The 21,846-nt window shown below is 44.5% G+C and overlaps 2 protein-coding genes across 4 annotated transcripts; both read left to right on the forward strand.

Annotated features, from left to right (window-relative positions):
• The first annotated feature begins 868 nt into the window (after positions 1-868).
• LOC307239645 (uncharacterized protein) lies at positions 869-13,364 on the forward strand. 3 transcript variants are annotated; one of them, XM_080013144.1, is made up of 13 exons: positions 869-986; positions 1,140-2,028; positions 4,701-4,779; positions 4,874-5,083; positions 7,233-7,406; positions 7,523-7,750; positions 7,877-8,041; positions 8,213-8,275; positions 8,623-8,680; positions 8,768-8,911; positions 10,239-10,359; positions 10,833-10,984; positions 11,069-13,363. In XM_080013144.1, the coding sequence occupies exons 2-13, from the start codon at positions 1,525-1,527 to the stop codon at positions 11,193-11,195; spliced, it is 2,025 nt and encodes a 674-aa protein (XP_079869270.1). In that variant the 5' UTR covers positions 869-986; positions 1,140-1,524; the 3' UTR covers positions 11,196-13,363. The 3 variants fall into 3 exon arrangements, with proteins under 3 accessions (XP_079869270.1, XP_079869271.1, XP_079869269.1); XM_080013145.1 differs by having other exon boundaries at positions 903-2,022; positions 11,069-13,364; XM_080013143.1 differs by having other exon boundaries at positions 903-2,028.
• Positions 13,365-14,132: 768 nt separating this feature from the next.
• Positions 14,133-21,678, forward strand: LOC307240524 (adapter molecule crk-like). The gene is made up of 3 exons (XM_080014329.1): positions 14,133-14,390; positions 16,842-17,413; positions 18,936-21,678. The coding sequence occupies exons 1-3, from the start codon at positions 14,171-14,173 to the stop codon at positions 19,068-19,070; spliced, it is 927 nt and encodes a 308-aa protein (XP_079870455.1). The 5' UTR covers positions 14,133-14,170; the 3' UTR covers positions 19,071-21,678.
• Positions 21,679-21,846: the final 168 nt, after the last annotated feature.

The following is a 21,846-nucleotide window of genomic DNA, read 5'->3' on the forward strand; positions in this document are numbered from 1 at the left end:
GTCCATCCACGCAAAGTTTTTCGCAGTCATTCCCGTGGGACTTTGACACACAACATTTCAAAGTGGACCAATTCTGACGGCTTATGACAAGTTGACTTAGAGAGTCGACGACTTTGATTGTCTCCAATCATACAATTTTATCCAATTGTGTGCCCGCCAGAAAATATTTGCTGATACAAAATGAACATGGCATGGCTGGCATTGACTCATTAGGCGGAAATATATGGTGTAGTAATTTGTTTTACTATGTGGTGGTGTAAATAGTGATGTAAACAATGACTTAGATCTGACACACTACATCATCATTAGCCTCAGCGTTTCATTTCAGCACGTTGCAGGGTGATGACACTGCAGAGAAACCTACGTCTTGCCCTTGCAATGCATTGTGGGATACGCTTGCCAGTGTATTGTGCAGCGTTTGCCTCCTAGAATATTTCACCCTGGTTCTTTTCCCAACACGGGCTGTGTTTCTTAACATGAGAAAACAGAGTAAAATAACTTACTTCTAAAATAAAAACACTTTTTCCAGCCGGCCATGAGCACCCCTTCGCTGGCGTGCTGTGGGCACAGTTGGTACCATCAGAGGGAGTGATCGGGGTGCAGATTTTTTCTAATTATAGAGTTGTGTTTAACAATGATATATTGTAATTTCTGCCGCTGGTACTAGTATGTCATTTCAGGCCCTGAAGCAAATACATTACTCACAGCTTGGTTTGCGCGGGGCCTTAAAACCTCAGACAGTCAATGTTTCTTGTTATCGGCTACGATTGCACGATTGGCTGACCGCACAGATCGGGACGCTTTATGAGGCATGGCCCCACCCCCCATTTGATTATGCACCACCCACTTCACTCCCTAAATGTAGACGTGAACCTGTTGCTTCAAAGCCCCGGTGGGGCAACGACTGAGCATAGCGCGCCAGAGAGCATATGCACCCAAACCTACACAAAGAACAGATACTTCATCCATTGAAGCCCTTCAGAAAGGTTGGTCCTGGTCATGTCTGCAGTGGAGAGATCATTCGTTTGTATTTTATTTTACCTCTGAGATGTCATTGTGCAAGAGATTTTTTTCCCATGGGGTATAAATAACCAGCAAGTGCTCCAAGTGTGTTTGTGTGCTTGTGTGCGTGTGTCAAGGGAGCACACGTGGAGCCTGATGGGATTTTAATGAGCTGACTGACCAGGAATCTGTATGCAACCCAGAGACCCCCCACCCCTCCCACCACCACCACCAACCCCAACCACCACCACCACCACCACCACAACACCCGATGCTTACTGGAAAACCGTCATACTCCCTTTGCAGATCCCACCTAGACACGTCAGAGCCTGTCGCTGACGGAAAAGACATGAGTTGCAGTCTAGGTAATGAAGATAAAGCTTGGGCGAGTTCTGAAACATTTTTGCTCAAGATAGAAGTTGGAAAATAGAAGGACGGACAAGACCGAGTAAAGAGAGGAGAGGTTAGACGTTAAACATCCCTTTTTTCATCAACTTGGTGTGAGGGTTTGCTAGACAGCAAATGGAGCAAGCCATGATGGCCATGGCCCCGGAGAGGGTTCTGGGGCCCCCTGCGGATGCAGTGCGGGAGGATATTGTGTCCGAGGCCGTTGGCCGCTTTGAAGCCACTCTGCAGGCCGCAGTGGGCGAGATGCGCACCGACGTGCGCTGCTTCAAGCTGCGCACGGAGCAGAAGCTGGACGAGGTATGTCGGACCTGGGGGCCCCTGGCCGAGGCGGTCGCCAAGCTGCAGGAGGACAACCGTCAGCTGAGGGTCCAGCTGGAGGCCATCATCCGTCAGGTGCAGGGTCTGGCGGAAACGCAGGGTCAGAGGGGCCCTCCGCAGGGGGCCGAGGATGGACAAGGAACAAACGAGCACACTGGTTTGGACGAGAGGCGATCAGACCCGTCGGCCCTTGCACCGTCGGCACCTTCGGGGTCAGTTGTGGAATCCAGCCCTGCTGCTGCTCCTACGGATACACCGGCCCCACCTCCCTGGAGGTCAAAGAGACATGCCCAGGTCAACGTGAGTAGTTGTATGTTTTGTATTGTTGGAGATGAAAGGTACTGTACCTTGAGTGAAAGGTGTATCAATACCAATACCAATCCAATCAATTTTACTGAACAGTATATCCTCCCCCATTACATGATCAGCTTTCCATTTGTCAAAAAAAACAGCTAGTCATGTGGCTTTTCTTCAATATTTTACATGTTTGAGAGGGCCCTTACAATCTGATTTAATATTTGGGTTGATATTCTTTGATGTTGATACTCAGCCTAGAGTCTGAGCGATATCAGATACCACTCTAGATATCAGTCGATCCGTGGCACATTGTGGGGAGGTCCAGTTTAATAAAAAAAAAAAAGCAGAGCAAAGTGCTGGAGGAGACTGTTGAACCAGGTGTAGGGTGTCTCACCTGTGCTAACTTGACTTCAGTCTGTAGTGGACACAAATCAATATAATACCAGAATCTTCTCGTCGTTTCCGTAACACGCTTTTTTTTACGGGGTGAGGTTGTTAACCCCATGCCCAACCCCCAACCTGGAGGAGAACATAATAAATATCATGATATTTTTGGAATGAATACTTCAATATTGATAACGTGATGATATTTTAGGGAAATGATGACCCAGCATGTGGAAACAGTCATTGATCATTTTGCTCAGCCATTACAGTCTAATAAGCTCACGGCATTGTGTTACTGTGTTGTAGCCTCTACGACCCAGAAAAAAAAAAACAGCATTGAAGCTGCATCAGGATACTTAGATAACCAGATCCCTGCTGGTATCCATTCTAAAATCTCTGTAATGTGCAGCTGTGGATGCCTTCAGACTGTGTGAATATTATTCAACAAAGATGACAGGAAGTGTACAATACGTTTTTCCACAAATCAAGAGCCAAAGATTGGTTCTCCGTCACACATTTGAAGCCGCCTCGAAAACATCTGACATGCATAGTGTTCCCTCCTCTGTGCTTTGCGGGAATAGAACTGCTCAACCACTGGGGTTTGCTCGACACTACTTAGAAAGGTGATACTGTAGATACAACCAAGTTGTTGAACATGTCGACAGTCTTTCACCTCCGGCGCCGCCAATTCAGTGTTGGCCTCGAGGTTTATGACGTCGTCGTCTGTATTTGGATCGCTTATTCACTGCTTCCTCCCAGGGGTCGATTTTCCGTCCCCCCTATTTACCGCCCCGTGTTTGCTCCCCTAGCAACGTGAATCAAACATAACAAACGGTACGTTTTGTTTATGAAATTAATTTGTCCAGATCTAAATAGTCATTCAAGAATTATTTACAGCAAGCCACTTTAGATATTGAGGATTTCAAATAGCAATTACTATTAATTATCATTATTTCCCTTGAGGGATCATTTATAGCAACACAACGAAAGGCCTTGGCCTGGCTGATCCACGCTCTTGGCCCATGACCCTATTTTACAACCGCAGGTCCTCAAAAGGGCACATTTATTTTTGGCTCCAGGATGTGCAGAAGGTTTGGGACTGAACCATCTGCATGCTCCTCTGATTCAGAAGGGCCATGAGTGACATCAGGCTAATTGTGCATGTCAACAAAAGGCACAGGGTCACTTAGAACCAAGAGAAAGAAAAAGGAAACAGAAACAAAAGAAAAACCTGAATATCTCGAACATTGTACTACGTCGTCATGTTAGCCGCACCACTTTCTTTCAACACACTAAACACTGGAGCCGTAGGGCAGGACATCCCTCTGGGAGGCGGGGGGGTTTGCTTCATAGGCAATCTAAGGTCTTGGTGGAAAGTTCTATGTCCATGTCACCACCCCGCACCCCACCAACACACACTCAGCAGCTGTTGCCCTCTTGCAACACCCACCACAAAACATTCCGCTCCTCTGGGGTCGCCCGGTCCGCTCGCCTGTTTCTAAGAAAGGCCCTGACGGGAGGATGAGAGATAAAAAAAAAAAAAAGGGTCGCAAAGCCAAGGCAGGGTCAGACTGCGATTGGCGGGCGACAGATCGTATCTTCTTGGCATAATGGGGTGCCAGACTACTTGGGGGAAGGGGCGTTGTCGCGAGGCCAGGCGGGGGGCAATATAATTAGGCCCTTGTTTTTTGCCCCTCAGACCAACTCGACAGCTTTCCAGAGGCTCCATTCGGCGCTATATCGGGATGCAAGGGGAGTGGGGTGGAGTTTCACAAAGGCGCGGTTACAAAATCTAAAATAGTCAATGGAAGCCTAGGTTTGCTGGCCACACCTGTCATTGAAAGACTGGGCTTCAGGGCTGGAAACAGCTGAGGATCACCGACATGCATTTTTAGAAAATACACAAGGATAGGTTTACCGGGGATGACAAAGGTTTACGCTGCAATACATTTCAGCTCTGAGTAAGTCAGCTCTGTTAGTCTATGGTTGGCAAATAACAAATAATGACGTCCAGATTGAACTAAAAAGAAAACGGTCCACTTGTCATAATAGGCGGGGTATACCCCAATACCTCAAACTCAATACAATAGAATAATTGTGCCTACCCCTATCCAGGTCTCCTACTCTTATCCTACTCCTTCATGGTCCTGGAAGCATTCTGACAGAACACAACCACAAATTTGCTGAACCTGTATTAAAGCTGCCCCAAGGACTGTTGTTGCTTTGATATCTCTTCATTTCAAAACGATCTGTTTTAGGCATATAATACTGTTTGTCTTTGCTTTGAACAGAGCTCTGATGCCAAGCGTGACAAAAGTGTCGCCCAGAAATCCGCGACGGTGCAAGAGAACGGGCTTGACGGAGAGCGAGGTACGGGGACAGGTCGTGGGGCCATGGCCTCTGGGGACTTGATACTTCACCGCAGACATCTGACTTTGTGTTGCACGTACATTTATCTGTTTAGAGAGAGTATCCACGCCGTTGGAGGACAACTCGTTGCACAACGCCAAGGTTTACCCAGAGCATGGGGCTACTGAGGCCGTGACCCAGTCCCATCTGCCTCTTACTGCCAAGGCCAAAACCACCCCGGGCTCCCCCCCGGCAGCAGGTCCTCTTCAGTCTTCCCCGGCACCTTCAATAATCCCTGGTCAGTCGATGCCTGTTGTAATGGCCGGTAAGCAGAAGTAAGCATGTTTTCATTTTCCATTTTTATTATGTTCAGAGGACTGTGGGCTGTTTTATTTTTGGTAAAAAAAAAAAAAAAAAAATGGATTTCAGTGGGCAATTGGGGGCCAATCAGCAAATTCAATTAGTAGGGCCAGTTAGCGACACTGCTCCTCCTCCCAGGGGCTCCTCAGACGCCAACTGAGATGATCCAATTCGGATGTTCTGCCCGCATGTGACGCGAATCGGTTGCGTATCACGAACGTCTACACAGGAAAGGAACACATGCATTTGGATATACTACATATACTTGCATACTATATGGATGGATATACTTACATATCCATTTTTTGGGGCCACATTATTATGTGGGGGAAAAACGGACACGAATCAGATATCAGCTAATGCGACAGAGATCGGGATGGTGCGTGTCATTGCAATCTGGGCCGGTCCGACGCATCAGCGAACTAAACGGCAGCTCAGCGCCTCCGTGGCCACCAGAGTGCCCCCAAGACGGCTTGAAATGTGCTTTTTTTTGTTGTTGTTGTTGTTGTTTTTTTTGGGGGGGGGGGGTAAAATTACTATTTTATTCATTTATTTTGATAGAAACGCCGCCAAATCCAGACGAATGCGAAATCGCATTGGTGTGCGTTGTAACGATGCGTTTTCGGTCATTTTCATTTTCGGCTCATGGCCAAGTCGCGCGAAAAGCCTGCGCTGTCCCTTTAAACTGCCAAGTCGCCGCGTGATGACGTCATCTCTCGGCTGCGCACGTTTTTGCAGCAGAGAAGTTTACTTTCATGACAGAAATACATACATATATATATATATATATATATATATATATATATATATATATATATATATATATATATATATATATACATACATATATATACACCCAGCCACAAGTTATTTTACCGCAAGGAAAGTTCATTGTACCACAGAGAGTCACTGTGCCTGCGGGGCGGCTGATGAGCCACAAGCTGCTGCAATGAAGGGACTGGAAGTATCCTGTTTGAATGCCGTGGTAGACTGTTGTGTCCAGTGTTTGGGGCCTTTTCAGTCTCTGGGGGAAGCTGGAGACAAGTTGAAGGTGCTTCTCTTTTTCTGTGCCGTTTGCACATCTGTACGTGGTTTTCAGATTTATATTTTATTCTCGAACTATTATTGCTATGTTGTTACAGGTTCCTCAGTTTGTTTTATGCCATTAAGTGTCTATTTTTTGCATTTGCATTTATTTTTTATATGAGATGGAAACTTTACTGAGGGAGGTTCTGTTTATCTAAGTTATTTGTTTTTAATTGTAGTTGGTTGTTGTTCTGCGCTTTTCCACGTTGCAATTAAAAAAAAAAATCATAAGTAGATTCAGATTCAAGAGGTTTATTCGTCACATACATACGAATAAACCTCTTGAATCTGAATCTGAATCCGCTTATGATTTTTTTCAAGCAATTAATTAATTAATGGTCTGCTGATTTATTTTGTTTATTTTCGGTACACCACATTCAGTATGCCACTAAGTACTTTTTGAATACTAAAGTGCTACCTTATAAAATTAAAAACCATAGAATGTTAAAAACATGCCATGCTGACATTGGTATATCATAGACATAGTATTGGTGGCGCAGAGACACTGGAGTCAAATTCTGCTTTGGGCCCCATAAAGGTTTGGGCCGGCCCTGATTGCAGTTATAACGTTGTCAATGTGACAATCATAATGTGTACAGGTGGCGACAGTTCAAACAAAACATTAAGTCAAGGGTCAATCAAACTGTTGAGCCAAGGATTGTTCCCTCTTTACTGTTGTAGCTTTAGTGCGCATTTTGCAGCTGCAGAAAAACATGCATAGTGCTCCCCTTTGACTTGTCTATAAGATGGATGTATGAAGTCTTGCTGGAGTTTGCCCATCTGGAAAAGGTGTTCCGTCTGGCATTTCTGAATCTCATTACCAAAAATGGGAAGTGGGTTGTATTGACTCTTTTGCGACTATGCAATCTCTTTTGGTTGCATCTGCACTAACCTAAGAGACCAGGAACAGGAAGTTGTGCCGCTTTCTACTGGCAACGTACAGTACTGAAGCCAACGTTGTCTGTTGAAATCCGCAATCCTTGTTTTATTCATCATTCCATTCCTCTATTTTCTCGATTTTATTTTAGATGCCACCGGATCCATGCCCCATCTGCCCGTCGCCGCCATGACAGCTAAGCCTCTCTCAGAGTCCCACGTAACACCCAAAACCCTTCAGTCTCCCACGACCATACCGGAGAATGCTGCGCATTCAGTTATGGAGTCTCCAGTCGTCAAACCAGGGGAATACCCTTTTAAACTAGGTGAGAAAAATCACTGTGAATCACTGCAATGCAATGATGATAACTTCAGTGTGCAAGCCAATACTTAGGCTGCATACTTTGATGACACGATTTTCTGCTGATCCCGAATTTTACAGACATGGGCTCATCCGAAACAAAGGAATCGAGCCCCCCGTCACTCCAGGAGGGGTCGGCTCCTGTACCCGCAGCCACGGCCCACCCCCACCCCACGGCAGTGGCCAAAACCAGCCTTGAGGCTTCCGCGACCCTGAAGCCCGACCGCTCTCCTGCCTCAGCACCCAAGTTGATTCCGCCCAATCCAGAGTCACAGATGGCAAAGTCGGGCGGAAATCTGTACCCATGCGGTGAGTCTGAAGATTTGTATCCTACATGTAGCTACTTGAGCAGGGGTCCTCTTTTGTGCAGGGTTTTAATGTTGCCCCTACAACCTCCCCCTACAATTTCAATTTGTCAGTTTGCTCTCTTTTTAGGAGTATCTGATGTGCCTGAAGCCAAGCCCCACCTTCTGCTTGCCTCTGTGACCAAACCCAACAGCGAGTCTTCAAACGCGGGTCAAACAGATCAATCGCCTTCGTCTTTGCCCAAGCTGTCACGTGACGCTCCGGTGAAACCGGGGGAGTATCCCTTTAAGCGGGGTGAGTAGAGGTGATGGCAGACAATATGGGATGCGGTCATGGTGTCAAAAAAAACAACAATCTGCAAATAAGTCGGTGGGTCGTCCTTCAGGGATGTTTGTCTCTGCATTAAGGTGAAGTAACTTGGCTCCTTTTTTACCGTTGCTTTACTCTGTGACTCCATCACTGAAGCCCCAGTCCTGAAGAGTCCGAGTCCCAGCCTGAAGAGAAGTGTCAGCTTTCCTCAGTCAGCAGGTGAGAAACATTCTATCCACTTTTTGTCAACCTTTTTTGTCTAATTTGATCTTTTTTTAGAGTTTTACCTTTTAAAATGTTTTTATTTTTTTTCATTTCTGCTCTTCACAAAACGTAATGTAATGCCTCCTTAAGCTTGTGAGTGTGTAAGAAAGCTTTTCCCGTGGATGTGTGTATCTTTGCATGCACTTCTTTCATTTTCTACCTCTTTGCTGTCTCTTCTTTTCTCTCTCTTTTCATATTGCCTCTGAATCAGTCGTACTCTTTTTCCTCTCCACACCACATCTCTCTCTCTCTCTCTCTCTCTCTCTCTCTCTCTCTCTCTCTCTCTCTCTTTCTCTCTACAGAAAAGCTACTTCCTTCTAAAACACTGGTCAAATCGGGTTTCTCCCCTATTTTGGACAAGTAAGTCCCAGGTGCTTTAAATCCCGCTCTGGCGTACTGTTGACATGACCCTTTATGCTGTCACCTGTACTAACTCGTTACGCACAGGAAAGTGAACCGAGCGGAGAACTCGGCGCCTGGCGGCGGTGTGGAGAGGCGGCCAGACCCGGCCAAGTCACAGACGCTGCCACGCAACGCCGGGACGCAGGCCCGACGGGCTCTGTTCGAGAGGATGAACTCGGAGCCTTTGAAGTAGGAATACTTTTTAATGGGACAACACCTCTCCCTCCATCCCCAAACTACTTTTGAGGTGTGGCTACTTAGTGTTGCCCAACCACCTTGTCACATGTCTAATGATGAAATAATCCCACGGCACACTACTTTCTGTAAAGAAGGAAAAGAAGACCATTAACAACATCAGGAATGTGTATGACTGTGCTTATGGCCTCCTAATAGTTAGTGATGCAAGATGCGTAAACGATTGGTTCGTAACAAACAAATCTTTTAAATGACTTGTAAGTCAGGAGTCACTCCGGAAATAGAAAGGGAGAGTGAGTGAGTCTTCGACCCCACAAACAAACTAAATTATTAAAATAATTGTGAAGGACTTGTTTAAAGGCCAAGGCATTTGCCATGATTCATATCGAATGTGACTGATTAACACTTTCAGTCCATTATAATAAATTTTGATGGAACTAAATGATTGTGATGATAACTCCATTTACAACTCAGAGCCAAACCAACTCTTCTTCTTCTTCTCTACTTCTGACTCCTTCATCGAGACAGGAAGTCCTCCCTTATTCACCATGCGTTATACAAACTGAATCAAATAAACAGCGCTATACCAGCATCATGTTTACCACTGAAAACATTACAAACCGAAAGAACTGTGATTATTATTGTGGCCTACTCATAGTAATGAAAGACTGAATGAATCGTTTGTTGCGAACAAATCTTCGAAATGACTCAGGAGTCTGGGGTCTCTTCAGTGAAAGAGTGGACGAGCGAGGGAATTGTCAACTCACAAACTGAAAACAACTGAGAACAAAATTCTATTTGTCATAATTCATGTCGACTGATTCACACGTTGCATTCCGGCAAAATAAATAACTGACAGAATTGAACGATTCCGCTCTAAACCACAGACTCTTCTGACTCTCATGCGTCGTTCACAGAAAGTCCTCCCTCACTCACCGTGCGTCAGACCAACTGAATCCAACGAACCAAAATCCAACGACTCTTTTTACTGAGTGACTCGTCAAGAACTGAATTTCCAAAAAAAGAGACTTTCAAAAGAAGAACCTTTCATCACTACTGATAGTTTTCCCTTTCAGTGTGAAACTTGTTGGTATTCTTGTGGGAACTTGATGAATTACGTGACAGCCTTGGAATTTTGATCTTGCCTCGAATAAAAGTTTTACATCTCATGGCTTCATCTGGGGGCGCCCAAACTGGGGTGTGAATTTGGACAAGATTGGAGACAAACTAGGACAACAAAACAGGAGAATGCTGCTCAAAAGTTTATTCCAAGTCATGTTTCAGACTGCTTGCCTCAGTGAAGTGTTTTTCATTGAAACAGGCCCAAGTCTCAGGACAGCAGACCCAAGCTGAAGCGCTCGCAGAGCTTTGGAGTGTCCAGCGCCAGTGGCATCAAGCAGATTCTGTTGGAGTGGTGCCGCTCCAAAACAATTGGTTATCAGGTAAGTCCGGTACCCGTGCTGGCTAACCTCATCCGTCCCGTTCATAGCTTCAGATAAGTCCTATTTGAACAACAGTGGACTACTTTGGAAAAATACAAGGGAGTTAAATGGAAAAACCTGCTTTTGATGAACCTCTGCACATCACGTAATATCTCTCCCAACTTGGGCAAGTTGAGTCTGAAGATGTGGCATCAATAATGAGGCTCCTAATTTTCGCCTTGACCTCTAGTCTCTGATTAATTATCTGAAAAAGAGGTCTTAATTTGAAATCTTTATCATATCACATAGCATAGGTAATCTAGTAAATGATACGCGGACCGGCACAGGTTAGTCATTCCAAGATTTGCAATTATTAATTTGTCACAGGCAGTCATACAGATGCGCATCGAAATGATGAATGGCAAACTCGGTAAAACGTACGCCTACGTGATAGTCCTTCTTCTGATCAATCTTTCCACTCCTCTTATCACCAGAATATAGACATCCAAAACTTCTCGTCCAGCTGGTGTGACGGCATGGCCTTCTGCGCCCTGGTGCACTCCTTCTTCCCTCTGGCGTTTGACTTTAACACGCTGGACCCCGGCAAGCGCAGGCACAACCTGCAGCTGGCCTTCACCACCGCAGAGTAGGTTGGAGCCTTTTTGTCCGGTCAAACCTGCGCACGGCTTGTAATAATGATAATAACGTCATTTCGACCCCCTCCTCGCAGGGACCAGGCAGACTGTATGCGTCTCATCGAGGTGGAGGACATGATGGAGATGGGGGACAGGCCGGACCCCATGTGTGTGTTCACCTACGTGCAATCCCTCTACAACCACCTGAAGACGTTTGAGTGATTTTCGATTCTCCATAAAAACAAGATCATCAACCTGGAGTCAGAAAAAAAGACTCTAAACGCAGTCCAGGAGATTTGCAGTGGAATTCTTTCAATTTTATTTTTTTAAAAGCCCTCATTTTATCAATGTACAATAATAATGTGTATAGCTCTGTTAACATAGAGGCACATGGCAGCAATTGGTATTTTGATGACCATCTTAATAAATTTAAAGGGGGGCTCCAAATTTGGTAAGAATGACTTCTTGTGAACTTTCACTTTATGTTATGTTAAATGTGCTAAATGGTGGTTGTTTATGTGTAACAGCTCCCATAAAAAGGTGATCTATGTCTCTATAGATTTTGAGAACCACTGATTTAGAGAAGGTGAAAAGCCTTTTGTACACTTCACTATACACCTAATTCCCTTCCATCAGGGGTTCCCAAATGGGGGTATGCGCCCCCTAAAGGCCCTCCCTAAAAGGAGTTGTGGGAGGCCAGCAGCATAAATGTTATTTGAACTAATACTTTTCATGTATCATTTTGTAAGAAATTGCTTCGCAAAATATATATACTCAAACTCACTAATGATGGTGGTTTTTTGTTTTTGGTTTGTTCCATGGGGTCATTACCATGAAAAGGTTTGGGAACCCCTGCCGTAAATCGCTTGAATTCTAGGTTGAGACGCTTAGTGTTCTGAAATACACGCAAATACCAGAGAACCAACACACGAACAATAACACCTGGTATTAAAGTATGACCCGGATGTCTCTTTTTGGATATCACATGTTATTGCAAGTTGTTGAATGTGTTGCCATTATAACAAGTTATGCCAAACATCAATGCAATCTACAATGTTAGAAGGAATGGAAGCGCACTCAGATTACCAAAGTAAAAATAAACTCTTCAAATATGGTAGAAGACCGCCCCATCGATACAGTTTTAGGAGACCCCCTAATATTTAGAGATGGGGAGTGAGTAGTTACATATAGTGAAAGTAATAATCACAATACAGCAAAAAGGGCACTCCAAACCACCAAATGGAAACACTGTATTTCTAGTGCGGCTATTCTAACAACGTGGGTTAGTCTGTTTTTTGTTTGTTTTATTGACCTTACTTGACCCCAAATGACTTGCTTGAGATTTAAGCACAAAAAGAATAATAAGAAGAATAATAATAACTGGGATTTATATAGCACCTTTCAGGAACCCAAGGACACAATGGAAAAACAAAAAAACAAACAAGACAGGGTAGACAATAAAATAAAAAAAAAAGAAAACAAAAAAGGGTCAGGGGCAGTAGGCCTCGTTGAAGAGGTAGGTTTTTAGCAGGCTTTCGAAGATGGCCAAGGATGAAGCGTTCCGAAGGTCAGCGGGAGAGAGTTCCAGAGAGCGGGGGGCTGCCACACTGAAGGCTCTGTCCCCGAAGGTTCGAAGCCTCATGGGGGTGGAGAGCACACCCGTGTCCGAGGACCGCAGCTTCCCGGGACGGGGCATAGGGTTGGAGGAGGTCAGCCAGGTGCTGCGGGGCCAGGGCGTGGAGGGATCTGTAGGTTGAAGGTGGGGTTTTATAGGAGATACGGGATTTGACAGGGAGCCAGTGGAGACTGATGAGGGTGGGGGTGATGTGCTGCCAGGGCTTGGTGCGGCTGAGAACTCTGGCAGCAGTCGAGGAGCCATGGTGCCCTTCGGGTGCGCTTCAATGGAAGTCCCGTTCAACATAATTACAATGGCGTGTTGTACGGCTCCCTCTAGCGGAATGCGTGGGTTTAAACCATGGAGTTGCCGTTCGAAATTGTACAAAAATGCATTTTTAATAAAACAGTGGAAACGCTGGAGGCGGATACTGCGTTGTCGTTACATGCAGACGCAACTAGTAATGTCATGCTGTAGTGTCCTTCATTTAAAATAATCAAAAGAAAAAAATATATATATAAAGTCATATTTTAGATAATAGTATTAATATGTTTTGGGGAATAACTGCCCGTGTGTGTATTGGTATTTCTTACAACAATTGCAGGTTTTGGAGGAATTTTGAATAACGATCTCCGGCTTTATGCTGCGTTCATGTCATATGGGAATTCCGTTTCGAAACGTTTCCTCTCTCGACAACTTTCTGACTTTCTAAAAGAGGCTGATGAAAAGAAAAAGCGGAGGCAAGCAAGGTGAATCGTTCTTCAGTTATTCTTATTGTTTTTTTAAAATTGTTAAATATGCGATGTGTCACATGTAGGCTAGTCTTTATTTGTATCGCAGCGTTTGTAATAGATTTCTCTATTTTTTATTTTATCTTATTTTTAACTATCCAGGCTAAATAACTTTTTTTTTTCCCATACATCGGAGCTGTTGTAGAAAGAGATTGTCCTTTATACTATCCGAGAATATTGCAAAAAAAAAACAAAAATAAAAAAAACAATCGTTATACAATCATTTACATAATTACTGTCGCTTTGGACAAAAACATCTGATAAAGTCCGTAATGTAATGTCATATAATCAGGGTAGTTAGAGATATATGTGAAAAAAATATGTATATCAAAAGAATATCATAAAACGACACTGCCACTTATAAACACGCTCGTCCTTTAGATTCTGTGATTCAGTGGATGGACCCTGGTGAGTAACGCGTATGGTATGTGCACTAGAGAAGCTCTGCCAGTCCCCGGACCGCGTTTCTCGGACGCTGCGCGTACGACGTTTGGGGATTCCCACCATCGCCGTGTGATTTGAACGTAGCGCCACTCTCGCCAGCCATGGCCGCCATTGCTCCCCCGCCCCCCGTTACACCGAAAGCATCACATCCGGTGGATGGTGAGGTCAACTTTCCTCCCAGATCCGCCATTTCAATTCCAGACTTTTCGTCGCAAAGTAGTTTAAAAAGGCGTGAGGGCACATCTCCACGTTCTCGGTAGGAGAAGCGAAAAAGCAAAGTTTCTTGTATGAGTTGTGGGTGAAGCGGAGGCGGGGAGGGCCTCGGGCCTCGGAGTGGATTTACAGCCATGGCCGGGAACTTTGACGCCTCGGACCGCGCCGGCTGGTACTGGGGGAGGCTGAGCCGCCAGAACGCGGTCTCCCTGCTGCAGGGGCAGCGGCACGGCGTTTTCCTGGTGCGGGACTCCATCACCAGCCCCGGGGACTACGTGCTGTCCGTCTCGGAGAACTCCAAAGTGTCCCATTATATCATTAACAGCGTCAGCAACAACCGGCAATCCGGATCAGGTAATACTGTTATTTCGGTGCGAGCGTTTGAATCGATCTGCCCCCAGAAACACGGTAGTCCAGTGGTTCTCAATGCGGGATCCGGGACCACCCAGGGGTCCCTCCAGAGGTCCCAGGGAGTCTCCAGCTACATTCATTGAGTTCCTTCACTATTCATTAACAAGACGTTAACACCACGGGGTCCAAAATAAAAGCAAACGAGAACGATTGTCGGCCTGACTGTAGTATAGACAGATGTGGAAGTTGGGACCAAATCGTATCCCCAAAAAAACAAAAACAACCTCAGATTGGGGTTCCAGAGATCTCCTGAAACGGGCTCCGTGGCCTAATTCGCGTGAAGCATCTTATCAAGGGGGTCCTTGGTATGAAAAAGGTCGAGGACGGCTACATTGGACCACATTATTGTGGACCGTGTACGTGGATTTAGGCCATTGGTGTTTTTAAACGTGTGGTTTTTCCGCAGGTCGGGTGCTTTCCTTGAGTCGAATCCTGACAGAAGTTGGGGAGGGTGGCTCAGGCTTCCTCCGCGTAAGGAATGGAGTTGGGGTTAGGCTGTCACTACTGGAGGATGACTAGTCAGAATGGTGTTTGTGGAATTTCTGTGATCGTGCCCTGTTGCACTAGTTTGGTGCTACCCCAGGTTGTGTTTGCCATACGCTGCCTAAGCACTGGAAGACCAGTATCACCTATTTTTTTTAATTATTTTTCTTCTTTATAATAAGTTGAGGAGGACCACCATTGTCTGCATCAAAACTCAGGTTGGTGGTTCCGGATCAAATCAGTGCACTGCCATAATTAACGGGTTTCAATGCCAGAGCTAACACTGGAATAGACAAAGGCTTAAAATGGCTTAGAGAACCAAACAATGATTTCTGCAAAACCTAGAGTCTATATATACTACCTTCCCTAAAGAGTGTATAGAGGTATATGTCAATGCTGTTTTGATTTACAAAAATTCGTATTCCATCTAGGCTTTCATGTCATGCATTATTTTGTGGTAAATGTCAAAGGGAAGGAGTTTGTATTACTTAACTTTTTTTTCAACAAGGGCCCTGTTTAAACATTTTTCAGATGTAAACTTAAGTTGCACAGCAGAAATTGTTTTAGCGATTTGTATGGGAGTATCGGCGAAATATATTGTTATCATGTCTGTCGTTTCATGGAAGTAGATATTGCCTGGGATCTCCAATGCCTCTACCTGTTTGATCATAATTTCTACATTACTCATGTTTGCTTCTCAAATGTTCCTTGTGTGAAAATATCTTATGAAAGCACCAAGAGTCACCCCCAAAATATTGTGAAATTATTGATATTGTGAAAAAGTTTACCTGTCATGCAGAGAAACATTGTCCGACGTGGTCGCCATATTGGGGCGGTCAAGGTCCGCCGGTAAACAAGTGCAGCGTGCGCTGGGGGGTGTCTGCGGCTCGGCCTGCTCCGAACCGACTTTTGTGACATTTGGTTGGGGTTTGGAGAGCTGCGGTCATCCCCCATCCACCAGCGCACACTACACCCTACCACCAGGCACTAGGGCTGCAGGAAATAAATTAAAATAGGATTTGAATATTACGAAAATAAATAAAAGTAAAGTTCAATATAAGTCTAGCCAGTTTGTTGTGTAAAAAATAGTGTAATAAGTAACTTAATGTTTATTATTCTTAAATCTCGTTTTGCTCAAGCTCTTAACTGTTTGGGTGTGTTGTTTAAATATTGTCATATTTTTGTTATTATTAAAAAAAAATTCAATTCATTCATATCAAAGCTACTTATTTAGAAACTAGTGTTTTTCTTTACAAATCAAGACTCGATAGTCTAACAATGGCATAGCTGTCGGTGCTGAAAACAAAACATGTTTAAATCGAATTGGGACCTTAAAATCCAAAGTCAAATTGAATCAGGGGTTTGGGGAATTGTGTGCAATTTTTTGTTTGTTTGTGCATGTTTGTAACTTGATACGCTGACAATGAGTTATGTTAAGTGATTGGCCGTGATAGTGTGACAACATTAGCGAAATACTAAACATTACGGATTAGAAATGCAGCTGGCATTTGAACGATAGGCCAACCTGGAGAGTTGTGGGTTAATGTATTTCCGAAAACGAACAACTGTGGGAATTAATGCTGGATTGTCAGTGCTGTATCCTCTACTCCAGTTTGCAGAAACACAGATTCAAACGACTTTGCTTGACTTGTCTTTTGGACTCTAGCGGCTTTGTAACTGTGGTGACAGTGAACAGCCCACGCTGGTAATTGCCTTCCCTCGTAATTGGCTCCCACCTTTTCAACATGAACTCATATGGGGACTAGATGAGGGAGCTTTTGATTTGAAATTGTTGTTATAAAGAGAGTAGGAGAATCTTTTGAAGTCATGGCCCAGATGAGGTGCACTTAGTAGTAGTTCTGTATACTCAGTAAAAAACACACAACATAAAACTTTTCTTTCTCCTGTAAGGTCTGATCCCCCCTCGATTCCGCATCGGTGACCAGGAGTTTGAGGCACTTCCGGCCCTGCTGGAGTTCTACAAGATCCATTACTTGGACACCACCACACTGATCGAGCCCGTCAGCAAGGCCAATCACGCGGGCTTCGTCGCCTCAACCCGCGGCGCTCCACAGCCACCCGAGGAGATTGAGTTCGTCCGGGCGCTCTTCGACTTCCAGGGCAACGACGAGGAGGACTTGCCCTTCCGCAAAGGCGACGTGCTGAGGGTGTTGGAGAAGCCTGAGGATCAGTGGTGGAATGCCGCCAATCAGGAGGGCCGCGCCGGTATGATCCCTGTGCCCTACGTGGAGAAGTACCGCCCCGCGTCGCCCAGCTCGGCAGGGGTGGGGCCTCCACTGGTGGGGAGCGGCAGCACGGACGGACAGGGCCCCCCGCTCGGCAACCCTGTGGAGGGTCCAGGCCAGTACGCGCAGCCCGTGGTCAACACCCAGCTCCCGAACCTCCAGAATGGACCGGTGTACGCCCGGGCCATTCAGAAGAGGGTGCCCAACGCATATGACAAGACGGCCCTCGCTCTGGAGGTAGATTTTCTCCCTGCAGTGACGCTTTTCACTGGGCATCCCTGGTTTTTAATTGCCTACTCATGCGTGCGTCATAAATGACAGTTAATGTCATTGAAGTGCACAATGTACACATGTCTTAACAAGTTAATTCCAAATGCAAAATGGACAGGTTGGTATAGCAAGTTTTCTAAGAAATTGAATGTCTGCTTGAAAACACAAACCAGATGCATGCCGCAAAATGCGCCGACATCTTAATTGTCTTCTTTAAGCAACTCATTCATTACAAATGGACTAAAACTAATCAAATAGTCTAACTGAAAATATTTAATGCTAGATGTATTTTACTGATTTTGAGTTGAGTTGCAGTGCATGCAGGACTTGCAGGCACACTCACCCTGGAGATTGCAGAGGGTGGCAGCATGTGGGGGGTGGAGGGGGTGCTCCTACAATGGCTTGTGTTTCTGCGCACAGTGGGGGCATTCGGATTTATTGAGAGCGCCACATTCATTACCACAAGCGTGGAGTGAACAGAGCAAACGCTCTCTCTCTCTTCATCGAGGAGGGGGTTCAATACAAATGAAACAAGGCTTGCTCGTCACTCCCTTCTCCCTTTCGTTGCTCCGTATCTCCTCCTCGGAAGTGGAGCCATGAACTGCCAGCCACAGAGCAGCCAGTTTGAACCAAGCCTTGAGAGAGATTAGCGGGAGTCCGGGCCACACAGCCACATTGTCTGACACAGAGCAAAGGTTGCGTTGAACCCAGCATTACAGTGCAAGGGGCCCCTCCGTAAAGTGTCAGGCTTCAGTATGAGGAGTGCTGCCCAGTACAGGTGCATTTAGTTGATTATGGCCGTTCATGGTTGTCACGCTGCTGTTTCATAAGTAGGTCAATCAATTACTCATCGATAATACTCTCCATGTTGGGCCGAGAGTTGTTAACTGTTCCACAGAAGGCTCGTATTGATGGGTTCCTCTACATGCTAATTCCTGCTACAGACCCGAATTAGTAGAAACCTCCCAATTTAAAAGATTCCCGAATCTTCCATACTAGTTCCACAAGCGTTGTGATTCAGGAAATAATACATTTTTGTGTCCAAATGAACAGAAACACATTAGTCTTACAGCCCTATTCCAACATGGGGGGGGGGACATGAATATTTGCTTGGAGCATCGGGTGGACTGGTAATGCTAATCCTCATACTTCTACTGATAATCCTATCCTGAGTCATTACATTACTGATAATGCACATTATCACTTATAGAAGCTGAAAAGTAGCAATGTAGCCAAGTAATTAAAAATTCAATGAAAACAATTTGTGGGACTAACATGTAAATAAATTCAATCTAAATATTACTTACAGATTCAATGTGGCAATTAAGATTTATTTTAGGAAAAATATAAATTCGCCAAAATGAATTTATTTTATTTTCCCATACCATTTCTTATTTTTAAGCTTCAGTGACTGCCAGTATACATGACGCAATATTGGACAACAGTGGCGATATTGAATGATATTCCTGTCACCCCCTCCTCCCCTCAGGTGGGCGACATGGTGAAGGTGACCAAGATCAATGTCAATGGCCAGTGGGAGGGGGAGTGCAAGGGCAAGCACGGCCACTTCCCCTTCACACACGTGCGTCTGCTGGAGCAGGACCACCCAGACGACGAGAGCTGAGAGACTCTCCCTCCCCCCTGTCAGGGGGAAACACCCAAAACGCCTCATCTCCCCTCTCCTGTCCATCATCGCTCATTTTAAAAAACCACCCCCCTCACCGACAACTACCAGTTCACACAAAGTTCTCTCTCTCTCCCTCCCTCCCTCCCTTCCCCCTCCATCCTCCATCCTCTCTCGTCATTTTTATGATGTCCACTAACAAATGACAAAAAATAACTGATAAACATGCACTCCTGCCCACTTTCACTTGCACATACGAGCATTTACTCCTCAAAACCCAGTATTGAGGTGTCCAACCCTTTAAAACAAAAACAAATAAACGAGACGAGAGAGTAACTTGACTTCTTGTGGAGAAGGACAGCAGCCATCGCCACCACCACCACCACCCCGCACAACAGACTGCAATGGGACACGCCCTTTTCTGTCATTCTTTCCGCACACAAACACTACAAAGTCTCGTCTCTTTGTGTACTAAAAAATGGAAAGTGCGACGATAGAATTGACTACGAACATATGGAAACACATTACATGCGAAATACTGTAAACTGTTTTGTTTTATTTCCATGTTTTGATTTGTTTTTTTCTCCTTTCTGTTACCGCATACTGTGTTGTTTTTGTTTATGATTTGTCAAGTCATTGAATACACTATTAGGTGCCAACTTAAACGATCAGTTACTACAGTAACACAGCAAAGTTTTCCATACGCGCGGTGAAACAACGTTTAGAGCATGAAGACGGCATGCGCCGGAACGAGAAGCGAACAAAATGATTAAGTGTTCTGCCAACAGCCTTTCCGTTAAGTGGTTCTTTTAAGGTTTTTCTTCCCTAATCTGGTCTCTAGGTGTGACTTTCCGCAGTGAGTTACGTCAGCGCGGCAGTGAGTGAAGCGTTTTGCACCAAACTGCAGCAGCAGGCCTAGCGGAAAGCTTTAGCAGGTTTCTCGAGCAGCGCCGTGCATACGGTGATAACGCACACACACACACACTACATTTATACTTACTGACCATCCATGAAATGACTTAAACTGATAAGTGACAGATCGCCACTTGAAGCTTTGCCCATCTGGCTTTTCTACTAAATGAGATGCAAAGACAATGACACAGCCATGCCTCAGGAGCCTAATTGTTCTTCTTTGCTGAGTGAGTGACAAGCCTTTGGTCCGTCATGGCAGGTAGCAGCCACTGGCTGTTGGGATTTCAATTACTAGTGAGGATGGCCAGTTCCCCTTCTTTTTTTTTTTTTTTTTTTATTATTTTCTTTTTCTACAAAAAAGTATACACCACTCATTACTTACACAATTTATTGTGGATTATTGTAAGTTGGTCTTTGCATTCCTATGTAAAAATAAATAAATAAATAATTGCCATCGGTCTCCTCATATGTAGTTTACAAAACATTTTTGTCTGAAAATTCACGTGAATTTCACCATAATTCTGCTTTCCTAACGAGATTTAAATGGATGCAAAATACGGCTGTATACCAGTTTACTACCATCAGTTATTTTGAGCTAAGGCGTTGACATGACATTCAACCCTGAGGTGTTTTCTTTTTTTGTTTTGTTTTTAAACACTAGCCATCTAAATACCTTAGTTTGTTAGTTAACATGACGTTTTCGGATAAATGCACAACCATGGTCTCATATTTGCAGCCGACAACTTTCTGTGCTCATGAATCTCTGCCACTTTTGTGTTAACAATTGCCCCCAAAAAGATTTAGATGTAAAGAGGGGGGGCCACGTGCCATTAGGGCTAAGTCCTTCCTGAACCGGCCCAGCCTCAAATCTGGCCCCAGGCCCTCTGCTACATGTCCTCCTCCCTCTTTCTCCACGCCTGTCCTGTCTCTACACTGTCCTATCTAATAAAGCAGAAATGCTGCAAAAAATGTAAAGAGTGATTTTTTTTTTAATTTTATTTTTTTTAATTTTCATTATTTTATTATTATGCAATGATAATATCTTCCACAAATTGCAGGGGGGGTGAGGGAGAAGCTGCCAAATACACGGTTGCATTGCTTGAAATCATCTTGATGTTAGAGGATGGAAAATCAGTTATTGTGCAGCCCATGTTATGTTTTATGTCCATTGTTCTATGCTTTTACCTAATGAGTCACCTGTTGGGGTTTAACATTTTTTATTTTTTATTATTCTGTTTTTATTTTTTGCGAGAATGCCTCCATGCAATAACTGCGGTAAAGCCCAATTCATGTGTGTCAGACTGTTGCGTTTGAAGACGAGTGGTGCTCAACTCCCGCTCAGGACTGCCTTTGACGGAGAGGATTCCTCAACTCCCATGACATGACACTACTTTGACCTAACTGTATTCTAGCAGTGAGTTAGTGAAGACCAATGATTGCTTGTGACTCTTCTTTGTATTTTGAGTGTCTTTTCAAAACAATGCCACTGTTCAACCAACAATATGCACCTTATCTCACCTAGTTTCCATGTTCTGTTTCACTGTTTTTATTTTCAGATTTTTTTTCTTCTGTGCCATTTCGTCCCAAGTTTAAAAGAGGACCAGCGCAAGAGCTGGGGTATTAAATTCAATTTCTAGATTGTACAAAATGTCAGTCTAAAGCTATTATTTGAAGTTCAATTTTGACATTTTCTTATTTTCCGTAGCATGTTGCGTTATTAGACCTAGTCAATAAAAACAACCAAATTACCTTAATTTTGGCCTCCATTGATGATTACAATTCTGTTTTTTTTTTGTAATGATGAATGCTATGACTTATGAATGAACCCTTAAACATACTTTTGGTGAATACAACACTGTATTGG

This window comes from Zeus faber (genome assembly GCF_960531495.2).
Source record: "Zeus faber genome assembly, chromosome: 14".
Classification (NCBI taxonomy): Eukaryota; Metazoa; Chordata; class Actinopteri; order Zeiformes; family Zeidae; genus Zeus; species Zeus faber.

What these genes read in the sequence shown, in the direction of transcription:
- LOC307239645 (XM_080013144.1), top strand. Translation starts at nt 1,525, where the DNA reads ATGGAGCAAGCCATGATGGCCATGGCCCCGGAGAGGGTTCTGGGGCCC. An exon ending in GGAATACCCTTTTAAACTAG is followed by an intron (nt 7,407 to 7,522) that starts GTGAGAAAAATC and finishes CGAATTTTACAG; the next exon opens with ACATGGGCTCATCCGAAACA. An exon ending in ATGAACTCGGAGCCTTTGAA is followed by an intron (nt 8,912 to 10,238) that starts GTAGGAATACTT and finishes TCATTGAAACAG; the next exon opens with GCCCAAGTCTCAGGACAGCA.
- LOC307240524 (XM_080014329.1), top strand. Translation starts at nt 14,171, where the DNA reads ATGGCCGGGAACTTTGACGCCTCGGACCGCGCCGGCTGGTACTGGGGG. An exon ending in CAACCGGCAATCCGGATCAG is followed by an intron (nt 14,391 to 16,841) that starts GTAATACTGTTA and finishes TTCTCCTGTAAG; the next exon opens with GTCTGATCCCCCCTCGATTC. An exon ending in AGACGGCCCTCGCTCTGGAG is followed by an intron (nt 17,414 to 18,935) that starts GTAGATTTTCTC and finishes TCCTCCCCTCAG; the next exon opens with GTGGGCGACATGGTGAAGGT.